At 42.3% G+C, this 14576-nt stretch overlaps 2 protein-coding genes across 2 annotated transcripts in view; both read right to left on the minus strand.

Annotated features, from left to right (window-relative positions):
* Positions 1 to 14576, minus strand: part of LOC142256814 (C3a anaphylatoxin chemotactic receptor-like) — a 450349-nt gene that overhangs the window by 19885 nt on the left and 415888 nt on the right. The gene's annotated exons all lie outside the window — the stretch shown is intronic.
* Positions 1436 to 8544, minus strand: LOC142256075 (C3a anaphylatoxin chemotactic receptor-like). The gene is made up of 4 exons (XM_075327584.1): positions 8495 to 8544; positions 8155 to 8318; positions 6942 to 7013; positions 1436 to 4654 (listed from the first exon to the last, which is right to left on the minus strand). Exons 3-4 carry the CDS (start codon positions 6998 to 7000, stop codon positions 3661 to 3663), a joined length of 1053 nt encoding a protein of 350 aa, XP_075183699.1. The 5' UTR covers positions 7001 to 7013; positions 8155 to 8318; positions 8495 to 8544; the 3' UTR covers positions 1436 to 3660.

Consider the following 14576-nt stretch of genomic DNA (forward strand, 5'->3'; position numbering starts at 1 on the left):
TGAAACCAGTCCTGTTCTCTGTGTCTACAAGATCTCCTCTCTGATAAGTTGGTCTTGTACCTTTGCTTTGTTTTTTTAACTTTCTTGTGATTTTGCCTGTGTGGAGTTCCTGGTGGAATTGGATTATTCCCTGCTGGGAGTATCTCTGTACCTTGCTCCATGTTCTGTTATGTATTGTGTTTTGTCATGCTTGGTACAATATTCAGTCCCCTCTCTATATCAATGTTTTTCTTGGATCCGATGTTAGCCGCACAACTATAGAACTAAAAGATCTTCTGAACCGCACAACTATGGAACTAAAAGATCTTCTTAACCGCACAACTATGGAACTAAAAGATCTTCTAAAACCGCACAACTATGGAACTAAAAGATCTTCTGAACCGCACAACTATGGAACCAAAAGATCTTCTTAACCGCACAACTATGGAACTAAAAGATCTTCTGAACCGCACAAATATGGAACTGAAAGATCTTCTGAAGCCGCACAACGAATAAAATAGTGTCGCACGCCAAAAGGATTTTACTAAGTCCCACCCCCTTCTCTGATTTTTTACATCCCTCCATTTATCAGACAGCACCATAATCCTATACAAATGCAAAAAATGTTATTACAAAAGCATTTTTGGAAAAGTGGATGGTGTGCGGGAGCAAAAAAAGAACAAACAGAAGATTGACGATATTTGGGGAAAGTGCTTGGGGTTACGAACATGCTAAGGCTCGTTAAACACTCGTTAAGCAGAGGAGGAGAGGAGAAGACGCCTGCTCATAGAGGACCATATAGTGCTGGAACAGCGGTGGCAGTGGTGATGGCACGCTGCCATCACCACTGCCACCGCTGTTCCAGCACTATATGGTCCTCTATGAGCAGGCGTCTTCTCCTCTCCTCCTCTGCCTCTGTGTTTAATCCTCACATCACCACCATTCTGATACCGCTTAATGCTGAATGTGACGCCCTCCACTTACCCTCTACCCTGACGGCTGTCCCTGTGACCCGTATACCTCTGCGTCTCTATTATAAGCAACTACCTTGAGAAAGGTCTGATAAACCGAAACGTTGGTTTGTTGCTTTTGTGTCAGGGTTCACATTTTGCAATTTTTGTCGGTTGTGAATAAAAACACTTGCATTCAAATTTTCCTCTCCTCTCTTGGAGAAAGAGACAGAGACAGTCAAAGACAGACAGGGAAAGAGACAGACAGACAAAGAGATAGAGAGAGAGACAGAGATATATATATACAGAGGAGGAAACACAGAGAAACAGAGAGACAGTTACTATCCCGGGCAGCGAATATTGTGTGCAGAATAAATTTTTGTTAATACATTATATTTTGTTAACAACAGTTATTAACCCGGGCGAAGCCGGGTAGTACAGCTAGTAATGATTGAATCTGGTATTCTACTGTATCTTTAGGAAAACATTTTATATAGATATATGTAGGTACATTGTAACAAACAAGAAGATAAACAAATAAATAAATAATGGATTGATGGAGGTATGGACGAATGATCGATAGATAATAGATATATAGATTATAGATAGATACATAGAAAGATATATAGATACTGGATGAGTAGATAGATAGATAGATGGACTGTAATAATACATCAAGATAAGACTGTCATATCATGCTCCGTTAAATTTGACAAACACATCTCAGAGAATGTTAGAAAAAGATTCTAAGAGACAAAGGAATTTATAAAAAATAAATAAAGAAATTATTCTGTCTTTGGACGTGCAGGAAACCAATGTGCTGACTATAACATCTAAATGTAATAGATAGAGATAAGAGAATAAATTGAAGTGAAATTAAATTCTACTTGAATTTTTACAAGAATCCAAATTTTCCAAAATCCTGGGGTTTTATTTTCATGCAAATTGAAATGGTCTCTTCTGGGAGGAAGTAGACAAACTCTAGTGCAACCTATTGGAAGTAGCAATCCTAACAGTCAACGGTGGCCCTTTAATGAGCATTTTTATATGAGCTAGGATTTATGCAGGATGAGAACCTCAATTGGCAGATACGGTGTTTCGGGATGATTGTCCTTCCTCAGTGCAAGGTATGAGATCTGGTCTGGATGTATTAGAAACTTAACTGGTGTCTAAGGGAAAAACTTTTCTCCTTGTGGAGACTGACGAATTAATCTGGCTGTCAATAGTGAAGCTGCAATGCTCCTCCGGGTAATATTGAAATTGTCTCTTCAGGGAGTAAGGAGACAAACTCTAGTGCCACCTATTGGAAGTAACATGCAAATTGAGGACTATGCCAACTGTTGGCTGCAATTTTTCTAAACCAAAAATAGCCATCAAAAATATAAATAAAAACATCCTTGTCACCTTAACACTCACTTATGTGTCCCTTTCATTCTTCATTATCTTCATTACTCGTGCTGGAATCTCTGGGCCTCTTGCACTGAGCTACGAGTTCTGGGTGTCAATAGGCCTGGGAACAGCTCTGCATATGTGCCCAGAAGATCATGATGCATGTGCTGATGTCATGACCTTCCACACACTCGTACAGAGCCCTCCTGGGTATCATGAAAAGTGGAAGTCCTGGCTGAATGTCAGAGGTCCCGGTATCAGTGATGGCTGAGAAGAGCAGCAAAGACTACATGGGTCTAAGGTCTCGAGAGATCCTGAGACTTGATAACCGACATTAAATATGAGGTTAAATAACTTCTCCGCCAGTTTAATTTCCCAGGAAAAATGTGGAACCAAGCAAATTTAAATTTTCCTTGATACACTTTCCCTAGTAATCTATTATATTAAGCTGAGTGTATGTGTGTGTGTGTATGTCCCCGCTAAAGAAATTTCCACCGTCGTATGTACAATTATGAAATTTTGCACAAATGCCCCATTTGACTCAAGGAACGTCATAGACTATGTTTTCAGGGGAAATTTAACCCCGCGCTTTACAGTCAATCGCCAAAAAACCTGAGTCCATTAAAATCAATGGAGCTGGGAACCACAATGCAGCCAGAACTTCAGAAGAATGTTGGCGTGTCGCAATGCATAGCCAGTGAAAGAGACAGACACCGAGACAGACAGGGAAAGAAACAGACACTGAGACAGACAGGGAAAGAGATAGGGAACGAGACAGACACCGAGACAGACAGGGAAAGAGATAGGGAACGAGACAGACACCGAGACAGACAGGGAAAGAAACAGACAGGGAAGGGAAAGAAACATACAGACAGGGAAAGATACAGACAGACAAAGATACAGAAAGACAAAAAGACAGAGAGACACAGATAGACACAGACAAAGAGACAGACAAGGAAAGAAACAGACAAGGAAAGACAGGGAAAGAGACAGACAGGAAAAGAGACAGGCAAGGAAAGACAGGGAAGGAGAGACAGACAGAGACAGACAGGGAATGATAGAAAGACAGGAAAAGAGATAGAGAGACAGAAATGTAAAAGACAGACAGAGAGAGAGAGAGACAGAGAGACAGTTACTATCCCGGGCAACAACAGGTATTACAGCGAGTAAGACTATTAAGAATGACTTTTTTTTACATAAATAATCATGAAAACAAGAAAATAACCATCTATTGTTCACTCTATGATTATATAACAAAACTGATTTAAATGAATTGTAAGATGATAATACATCAATTTAGGATACGGAATTTTTTTTAAGGTTTGGATGAAAAAAATATATTTTAACCATCTGTACTTTGAGTAGGTTTAGAGGGCTGTCGTTCTACGAATACATCATTAGTCTGTTCACCTAAAGCTTTTTCAAGCTTGAAGGGAATGGATCTGAGGAAACCTTGTTGGTAATCTTGGCCGATAAATACATAAATGATTGGATTGATGCAACTGTTAAGACAAGCCAGGGTGAAAACAATAGTATTAATACTATGGAATAGAAGTCTATCTTCATCATAGATGGGTGTAAGTGGCAAGATGAAAAATGGAAACCAGCAGATAAAAAAACACAATATAACAGCGGTGATGATCCTGGAGGATCTCTGAGATCTCTGGGATCTCTTACTTTTTCTAATCTTGTAGAAAATGGTGACATAAGAGGTAACGATGATAAGAAAAGGGATCACACACATTATAACTAATCTGTGCAGCCGAGTACTAAAGGGAATCTTAGAAGGATAGACTTGTTGATTGTCGTCTATTATACACCATTCCGTTATGTGATATGAAAAAAATTTTGATGCAAACCAACTAAAACCATTTACAAGGAAGCAGATCAACCAAATTATTCCTGCAGTGATTTTAACTAGTTTATATGTCCTGTGAACTTTTGCCCAGAATGGCCACATGACGGATACCCAACGGTCAATACTCATGCCGATCAAGAAAAGAACACTGGCGCCCATGTTCAGACCAAACAGAATAAAGTTCAAGTTGCAAAAAATAACTTGTGAGTCTGTGGAAGAGGAAGTCAACCGTGCTATCAGCAGAGGAATAGACGCACAGCACAGGAAGTCCGCGATGGCCAGGTGGAAGAACCACACGGCACTGATCGTCTTCTTCATCCTGAATCCGGCAATCCAGATGACTAATCCATTACCGATAATCCCGAGAGCAAAAATGATGGTGTATATTGTAATTGACACATTCTGCATGATGTACATGAGATGATGAGAACCGTTGTAAGAAGTTGTGTTACTTGTGTTGTTGAATTCGTAAGATGACCTTAGAAGACATGATAGGGTAGACATTAGAATCAGGAAGAATTTATAATTTTGTAAACAGATACAGAAGTATGCATGGAGAATCGGGGGATGAAATAAAGTTAAGATCCCCTTAGAGTGCTAGATTTCCCCACCATAGAAAGTTACAGGGACTTTGATATATTTTTAACATTAAGATCTTTTGAACTGTCTTAACTTATTTCAACTCATGTAAAGAGAAGGAACCTTTGAACGGTTAACACTGGCTAAAGAAAAAAGTATTGGGACAGACTTACAAATCATGTGACTTAAAGGGGTTTTCAACTTTCAGAAAATCCCTCTCCCCTGTTCACAGCCAATTAGTTACTTCACCGAGTTGATAACAGCTTAGAGCTGCAGGGCTCATTGGTTGGCTGCAGCGCTGTAAATATGATGCCAGCACTGCAGAGATGAGCAATCCTTTGGAAGTTCGGTTCACTCTTAGCAAAGAAACCAAACCTACACTGGCCCGAACTTGGCCCGAGGAGCTTCGTAATCACTGATTGTCAGTTTGAGTCTCCACCCGCATAAGTCAGCCATAAGCAGATCACTTCTGGGGGAGGGAGGCCAGGCTTTTCATATTTTCTTTTTATTACACACTACATCTAATCATGATGTTGTTATCCCCAGAGCGAGCCGTTCAAACACTGCAAGCGGCTTGTACAGAGCTGAGCATCAAGCATAACTAAAGATAGCATTGGTCGTGCAAGTTAAGTTCACAGGTAAAGCATCCAAACTCCGAACCCGATCTCTGATTTTTAAGTTGGTGTTCGGTTCAAAAATCAAACCTTGGGTTCGCTCATCTCTACAGATAACAGACAATGGGAGCATTCGCGGAAACTTATCGCTGGTCATGGGAAGAGAAACTAATCAAACTTCATCTAGAGGACAGCTGTGAGACAAAAGTGGCGCATTATAGGCCTTAGCTACAAACATTTTGTTGTTAACTTCTTGTATATTTTGTTAAGAAGTAGTGTTGAGCGAGTGGTTGACTATTTGTACTGGCTATGCTGTTAGCGAGTACTCTCCGCTACTCGCGTATTCGTTACAAGTAGAGGGCGCAATGTAAGTCAATGGGAAATACTCGCTAAGTAGCGAGTAACCTGAAAACCATACTATTCGCTACTCACATGAAAAGTACGGCTTTCGAGTTACTTTCGAGTATTTCCCATTGACTTACATTTCACCCGCTACTCACAACGAGTAGCGGACAGTACTCACTAATGGCATAGCGAGTGCGAATAGTTAACGACTCGCTCAACACTAATAAGAAGATTAATTAAAGACACACATTTTTCACAATAATAAATTGATATTGAGTTGATTACTTTTAAAACATAAACTTATAACAAATTTTAGGCTGTAAGAAATACACTACTCTACAGATGTATACAATGATGTCCCCATATACTAACTGCAATACAGGATATTAATAATGAAAAGAAACGGAAATACAAGGAGTATTGAAACATAATAGACCTTTCCATATCCTGTCTTATTACTACATATGTGCTGCATTTTTTGTAAGAAATGTGACTCTCCTTTAGCGTCCGAAACAGGAGAAATGGATACATAATTCAATATGCTGTCATTGTAGAGAACTGAGAGATGTGCAAGATCCTACAATTAAAGGGGTTGTTCACTACTTGGAAAACTCCTTCTCATTCCCCATGTGAGCGTCCATAAATATAAAAAAGCCTATACTCACCTCTGGTGCAAGCATGGTTCCAGCAATGTTGAAACTCACGTTCCCAGGTGACAATGTTATAAAAAGCGAGTCCCATGTCCAATCACCACCGCCAGCTTCCATTCTCTTTGCCTTCAGATGGTTAGGCAATCAGCAGGAAGTGATTGGCAGCCGCAGTGCTCACTTCCTGTTAATTACCTAAAGATCTGAAGTCGGGGAGACAGAAGCTGGCGGTGACTGGATATGGGACTTGCATGTCATAACAGGTCACTAGCCCCCCCCGGAATGTGACTGCTGACATTTCTGGCACCGTAGGTGAGTATACCTTTTTTATTTTTATGGGGCACATGGTGAGTGAGAAGGGCGTGTCCAACTAGTGAACAATCCCTTTATAGAAAATCTGTTACAGACAGAGTTTTGCTATTGAGTATTAAATAGAATCCTGCAACACAGAACTAATAATATTATATATATCACTGGAATCTGAAAATGGAATTTCCTATCCAGGCACACCGGTACATGAGAGTAGTGGAAATCTAAAGTATAAAAATGAGGAATATATATATATATATATATAACTTACTGGTTATAAAAATCCAGAATTATATCAGGTAATGTCAGGTTAAAATCAGCAGCATCCATTCTGAGTCTGAATCTAAAATAATAATAATAAAAAATATTATTCAACTTATTCATCACCACTGTGTTGATTCATCAATCAATCTATCTATCTATCTATCTATCTATCTATCTATCTATCTATCTATCTATCTATCTATCCCTCTATCTATCCCTCTATCTATCTATCTATCTATCTATCCCTCTATCTATCTATCTATCTATCTATCTATCTATCTATCTATCTATCTATCTATCTATCTATCTATCTATCTATCTATCTATCCCTCTATCTATCCCTCTATCTATCTATCTATCTATCTATCTATCTATCTATCTATCTATCTATCCATCTATCTCTCTATCTATCTATCCATCCATCCATCCATCTGTCTATCTATCTATCTATCTATCTATCTATCTATCTATCTATCTATCCATCCATCTATCTATCCATCTATTAATCCATCTATCTATCTATCTATCTATCTGTCTATCTATCCCTCTATTTATCTATCTATCCCTCTACTTATCTCTCCATCTATCTATCTATTTATCATCTTGATATTTATCAGTATATCTGCATTATCAATCTATGCAATATAACACTATACTCCCTGTATATATCTTAAATTATTTATCCTCTTTGTACTATATATATATATTATAATCATAACTATTTTTCAATCTATAAATCTTTCCTCCATAATAGATAGATACTGTAGATGGATAGATAGATAGAAGGATAGATAGATAGAGGGATAGATAGATAAATAGATAGATAGATAGATAGAGGGATAGATGGATGGATGGATAGATAGATAGATAGATAGATAGATAGATAGATAGATAGATAGATAGATAGAGGGATAGATAGAGGGATAGATAGATAGATAGATAGATAGATAGATAGATAGATAGATAGATAGATAGATAGATAGATAGATAGATGATAGATAGATGGATGGATGGATGGATGGATAGATAGATAGATAGATAGATAGATAGATAGATAGAGGGATAGAAAGAGGGATAGATAGATAGAGGGATAGATAGATAGATAGATAGAGGGATAGATAGATAGACAGATAGATAGATAGATAGAGGGATAGATAGATAGATAGATAGATAGATAGATAGATAGATAGAGGTCTTAGCATATATAGTGTCATACTCACTTTTGAATGTGGAATAATACTTCTTTGTAGTTAGATAGGTTGAGTCATATAAGATCGATGGGCTTTATTCATCATTTGATTACATAAACCATTCCGGATAGTAATGAAGAACCTTTGCAAAGTCACAATCGATGAATCAGCTGAAGATATCTGTAAGTTCCAAACTTTGACAACATTGAAAAACGTAAAAAAAATGAGGTGAACATAAATAAAACAGACAAAAAATAGTGCAAATTAAAGAAGAATTAGGCACAAATGAAGAGCAGGCGAAACACAACAAAAAACAAGCAAAAAAAGGTGCCCATGAAAGAATGAATCCAGGCATATTTCCTTTCATTACCTTCCTTCCTTCTTCTCCAGGTTCTCTTCTCTTTGGTCAGTGAGAGCAGCGGATCCTTTGTCTGTAACCAGCATTGCTCCTGTGTATATATATTCACTTCTCCACCCAAAATCCATCAGACTGTTGCGCTAAGTGCAAACAATTAGCAAAGTTCAGAATTTTTTTATATTATTCATTAAGTAATAATTTCAACATTTCCAAATTATATGGAAAATACTAAAACATTTATCTGTTTATACATTTTTTAAATAATCGTTTCTTTTACATTTTAGCTAAGTCATTTTAATAATGATAAACTCAGAAGCATTTTATTTGTCATTTTTGTCATTTGTTATATGCATCTGGCAACTAACAGCCTTGTGTAATGCATGTGGGTGGCTCTAACACATGTGAGTGTGGACCTACTGTGCCATGGGTCTGGCTTACCCTGGAGGTGTGTGCCTACCAGGTATTCACCAGATTCTTTTGTGGCGAGGTTTGCCTTGGTTGCCAGTAGACACCAGGCACCACTCCAGGGCAGTCCCTAGGTTACAGCAGCAGACCCCAGGGGTCAGAATTCAGGTACAGACATGGAGTTTCTGACAGGACAGGATCAGTGCCATGTGCAGATAGGATGGCTAGTACAGGCTAAGACAGATTTTGGGTTTGTGTTCAGACAGGACGACTGGTCAAGACTGGATTAAGGTTCTGCTGCAGGCAGGACAGGTTCAGGCACTGTAGTGGACAACTGGTACAGGTGTATGGAAGTACTGGAGTATGGGTACACAAAGCAGGTACATACACACAGACAGATCGGGTGCAGACTCAGGAACTGGTAGGGTACAGGAGGAGTACAGCTTCGGGGACCTGACAACGGTCTAACTATTACAGGAACTCATTAGATTCTGAAGTTGCTCAGGCACCTCCCTACAAGGGACGGTGCTTTAAGTACCCTGTGCTTCTCAGCCCTAGGCTGAGGACACTAGCAGAGAGCGCACAATACTCCTTTAAGGTTGGTTTCACACATCCAGAATTTCGCCGGATTGCCTGATCCAGCACACATCAGTACAGTGCAATACAGTACAATGGCATCGTGGCAACCTCCGGTCACATGCTGTCATATGACTGGAGCTTGCCGCGATGCCATTGTACTGTATTGCACTGTACTGGAGTGTGTCGAATCCGGCAATCTGGCAAAATGCCGGATGTGTGAAAGCACCCTAAGAAATGGGGAGTTAGCTTGCAAGTGCTCACCCTAAGCAAGTAGCTGGGAGAGCTGTGCAATGTGCACAGGCCTTGAGGTTTGGGGACCATGGTGGGAGCTGGCACAGAAAGAGATGGACCTGCAGGGCAGCCGTCATGGTGAGCATGTTGGCATTTCTGCTGAGAGGAGGGAGAGCAACCATGCTGAGACACTGGCATTACTCCATGCATGATGAACTTGACATTCTATTCTTCAAAGTACATACTGTGGTTGTATTTACTTTAGCAGTTGCATTAATCCAAAGATATATGTTTTTACTGAAAGGATTTTCAACAAAGTTCCTTCAGATGTATCCCTGCCTCACTAAAAAGAGCCCTAGATGTCCATCCTAATGACCAATTTACAGAATTCAGGAATTACATATCTGCAAATATTTTATAGCATTTGAAGACATTGATTTGATATTAATTGACATTTCATATGTGACGCCCTGGACTATCAGGACATCACAGGGTTTTGTGCAATCTTCCCATATGTACAGTATCCACCTGTAATGCCTGATTGGAGCCAGAGGGGCATTGCAGCTATAAGTCCCCTTACCTGGCAGCCAGACTGGCTTGCAAAGTCTCCTTAAGGAGAATAGTGTTCCCCCGTGGTCCCCACATAGCTTTCTCATGAGCCAGATCAGACACCCCCATACTTTGCACTGACGAGGGGCAAGCACCCCGAAACACCGTGTCTGCAAATTGGGATTCTGATCTGGCTTATATATCCTGAGTCATATTGCAAAGGATTGTCGAAAATCCACTTGTGACTTTTAGGATCGCTACTTCCAATAGGTGGCGCTGTGCTAGAGTTTGTCTCCTTTACTGGAGAGACAATTTGAATATTTCCCAGAGGGGCATTGCAGCTATAAGTCCCCTTACCTGGCAGCCAGACTGGCTTGCAAAGTCTCCTTAAGGAGAATAGTGTTCCCCCGTGGTCCCCACATAGCTTTCTCATGAGCCAGATCAGACACCCCCATACTTTGCACTGACGAGGGGCAAGCACCCCGAAACACCGTGTCTGCAAATTGGGATTCTGATCTGGCTTATATATCCTGAGTCATATTGCAAAGGATTGTCGAAAATCCACTTGTGACTTTTAGGATCGCTACTTCCAATAGGTGGCGCTGTGCTAGAGTTTGTCTCCTTTACTGGAGAGACAATTTGAATATTTCCCAGAGGGGCATTGCAGCTATAAGTCCCCTTACCTGGCAGCCAGACTGGCTTGCAAAGTCTCCTTAAGGAGAATAGTGTTCCCCCGTGGTCCCCACATAGCTTTCTCATGAGCCAGATCAGACACCCCCATACTTTGCACTGACGAGGGGCAAGCACCCCGAAACACCGTGTCTGCAAATTGGGATTCTGATCTGGCTTATATATCCTGAGTCATATTGCAAAGGATTGTCGAAAATCCACTTGTGACTTTTAGGATCGCTACTTCCAATAGGTGGCGCTGTGCTAGAGTTTGTCTCCTTTACTGGAGAGACAATTTGAATATTTCCCAGAGGGGCATTGCAGCTATAAGTCCCCTTACCTGGCAGCCAGACTGGCTTGCAAAGTCTCCTTAAGGAGAATAGTGTTCCCCCGTGGTCCCCACATAGCTTTCTCATGAGCCAGATCAGACACCCCCATACTTTGCACTGACGAGGGGCAAGCACCCCGAAACACCGTGTCTGCAAATTGGGATTCTGATCTGGCTTATATATCCTGAGTCATATTGCAAAGGATTGTCGAAAATCCACTTGTGACTTTTAGGATCGCTACTTCCAATAGGTGGCGCTGTGCTAGAGTTTGTCTCCTTTACTGGAGAGACAATTTGAATATTTCCCAGAGGGGCATTGCAGCTATAAGTCCCCTTACCTGGCAGCCAGACTGGCTTGCAAAGTCTCCTTAAGGAGAATAGTGTTCCCCCGTGGTCCCCACATAGCTTTCTCATGAGCCAGATCAGACACCCCCATACTTTGCACTGACGAGGGGCAAGCACCCCGAAACACCGTGTCTGCAAATTGGGATTCTGATCTGGCTTATATATCCTGAGTCATATTGCAAAGGATTGTCGAAAATCCACTTGTGACTTTTAGGATCGCTACTTCCAATAGGTGGCGCTGTGCTAGAGTTTGTCTCCTTTACTGGAGAGACAATTTGAATATTTCCCAGAGGGGCATTGCAGCTATAAGTCCCCTTACCTGGCAGCCAGACTGGCTTGCAAAGTCTCCTTAAGGAGAATAGTGTTCCCCCGTGGTCCCCACATAGCTTTCTCATGAGCCAGATCAGACACCCCCATACTTTGCACTGACGAGGGGCAAGCACCCCGAAACACCGTGTCTGCAAATTGGGATTCTGATCTGGCTTATATATCCTGAGTCATATTGCAAAGGATTGTCGAAAATCCACTTGTGACTTTTAGGATCGCTACTTCCAAGAGGTGGCGCTGTGCTAGAGTTTGTCTCCTTTACTGGAGAGACAATTTGAATATTTCCCAGAGGGGCATTGCAGCTATAAGTCCCCTTACCTGGCAGCCAGACTGGCTTGCAAAGTCTCCTTAAGGAGAATAGTGTTCCCCCGTGGTCCCCACATAGCTTTCTCATGAGCCAGATCAGACACCCCCATACTTTGCACTGACGAGGGGCAAGCACCCCGAAACACCGTGTCTGCAAATTGGGATTCTGATCTGGCTTATATATCCTGAGTCATATTGCAAAGGATTGTCGAAAATCCACTTGTGACTTTTAGGATCGCTACTTCCAATAGGTGGCGCTGTGCTAGAGTTTGTCTCCTTTACTGGAGAGACAATTTGAATATTTCCCAGAGGGGCATTGCAGCTATAAGTCCCCTTACCTGGCAGCCAGACTGGCTTGCAAAGTCTCCTTAAGGAGAATAGTGTTCCCCCGTGGTCCCCACATAGCTTTCTCATGAGCCAGATCAGACACCCCCATACTTTGCACTGACGAGGGGCAAGCACCCCGAAACACCGTGTCTGCAAATTGGGATTCTGATCTGGCTTATATATCCTGAGTCATATTGCAAAGGATTGTCGAAAATCCACTTGTGACTTTTAGGATCGCTACTTCCAATAGGTGGCGCTGTGCTAGAGTTTGTCTCCTTTACTGGAGAGACAATTTGAATATTTCCCAGAGGGGCATTGCAGCTATAAGTCCCCTTACCTGGCAGCCAGACTGGCTTGCAAAGTCTCCTTAAGGAGAATAGTGTTCCCCCGTGGTCCCCACATAGCTTTCTCATGAGCCAGATCAGACACCCCCATACTTTGCACTGACGAGGGGCAAGCACCCCGAAACACCGTGTCTGCAAATTGGGATTCTGATCTGGCTTATATATCCTGAGTCATATTGCAAAGGATTGTCGAAAATCCACTTGTGACTTTTAGGATCGCTACTTCCAATAGGTGGCGCTGTGCTAGAGTTTGTCTCCTTTACTGGAGAGACAATTTGAATATTTCCCAGAGGGGCATTGCAGCTATAAGTCCCCTTACCTGGCAGCCAGACTGGCTTGCAAAGTCTCCTTAAGGAGAATAGTGTTCCCCCGTGGTCCCCACATAGCTTTCTCATGAGCCAGATCAGACACCCCCATACTTTGCACTGACGAGGGGCAAGCACCCCGAAACACCGTGTCTGCAAATTGGGATTCTGATCTGGCTTATATATCCTGAGTCATATTGCAAAGGATTGTCGAAAATCCACTTGTGACTTTTAGGATCGCTACTTCCAATAGGTGGCGCTGTGCTAGAGTTTGTCTCCTTTACTGGAGAGACAATTTGATTGGAGCCACAGATTCAGACTGGCTGTAATAGGAGTCTAGAGAAAAGCCGCTCACAAAGCAGGACCCCAAGAACTCTGAAACCCTTTAACCCCTATACAGGGATTTAGAATTACACAGAGACCCATAGATCACTACCTGTGGTAGACTGCAGTCCGTGGTCGTCAGGCAGGGTCAAAAACCAGGAGATGCTAAACAGGAACAGAATTGGCAGGCAAGGGCGTAGTGAGAAGACAAAGCAGAGGTCAAATCCGGAACTGGCAGCAAGGTACAAAAATGACAGGCAGGAGGGTAGTCAAACAACAAGCAAAGGTCAGCACACACAGGAATCAAAATACAAACAGCACATGAACAAGGAGTACAGAACTATCTTTGGCAGTGGTCATGTGACAGGAGGGGGAATAAGAAGGGTGTGGTGTCTTCCTATTGGCTGCAGGTGAATGTTGGCAACTTCAGCTGGAAGACACATGCCACCTACAGTCAGCCAGTGGTACTGCAGGTTCCAGGGAAACCCAGCCTAGTGGATGAGCGGAACCTGTGCTCCGCAGAGCCACGGGCACCGACTCCTCTCCCATCACCAGCACTATCCATGGTGGGAACATGGCGTCGTCGGGCAATCGGAGCAGAAGTCGCAGGAGTGGACTCTGGTGGGGACATGACACCACCCCTCCTCGGTTATGGGTCCCCAGCTATGTGGTGTTGTCTACAACAGCTAGAAAAAATCCTAGGAACACTCTGCACCACACCCACCTGACACACCAGTGGACGGCCTGAGTGGAATAGGGTTACCCACTTGGGGGGTTGGTTAAGGGGAGGTCAGGAGTGTCAGAAACAGGAGTATAGTGGTAGCTCTCGGTGAGAGAGGAGGTCAGGAGCAGGGCTCCTAGGAGCCTATCTAGGTGGAAGACTGTGGTCTGAGCCTAGTAGGAGCTGGACCCCGGGTTGCAGGGGATCGTGACAAGGGGCACGGATCTGTCGAGGAGGACAGCCGGCAGCCTTGTACCATCACCGAGCCGGGCCCAGGGAATGACGAGGTACGTGGACCCTAGGTCAGGGAGTAGCTTCGGGCAACCTAACAATT

This window comes from Anomaloglossus baeobatrachus, chromosome 11, assembly GCF_048569485.1.
Source record: "Anomaloglossus baeobatrachus isolate aAnoBae1 chromosome 11, aAnoBae1.hap1, whole genome shotgun sequence".
Lineage (NCBI taxonomy): Eukaryota > Metazoa > Chordata > Amphibia > Anura > Aromobatidae > Anomaloglossus > Anomaloglossus baeobatrachus.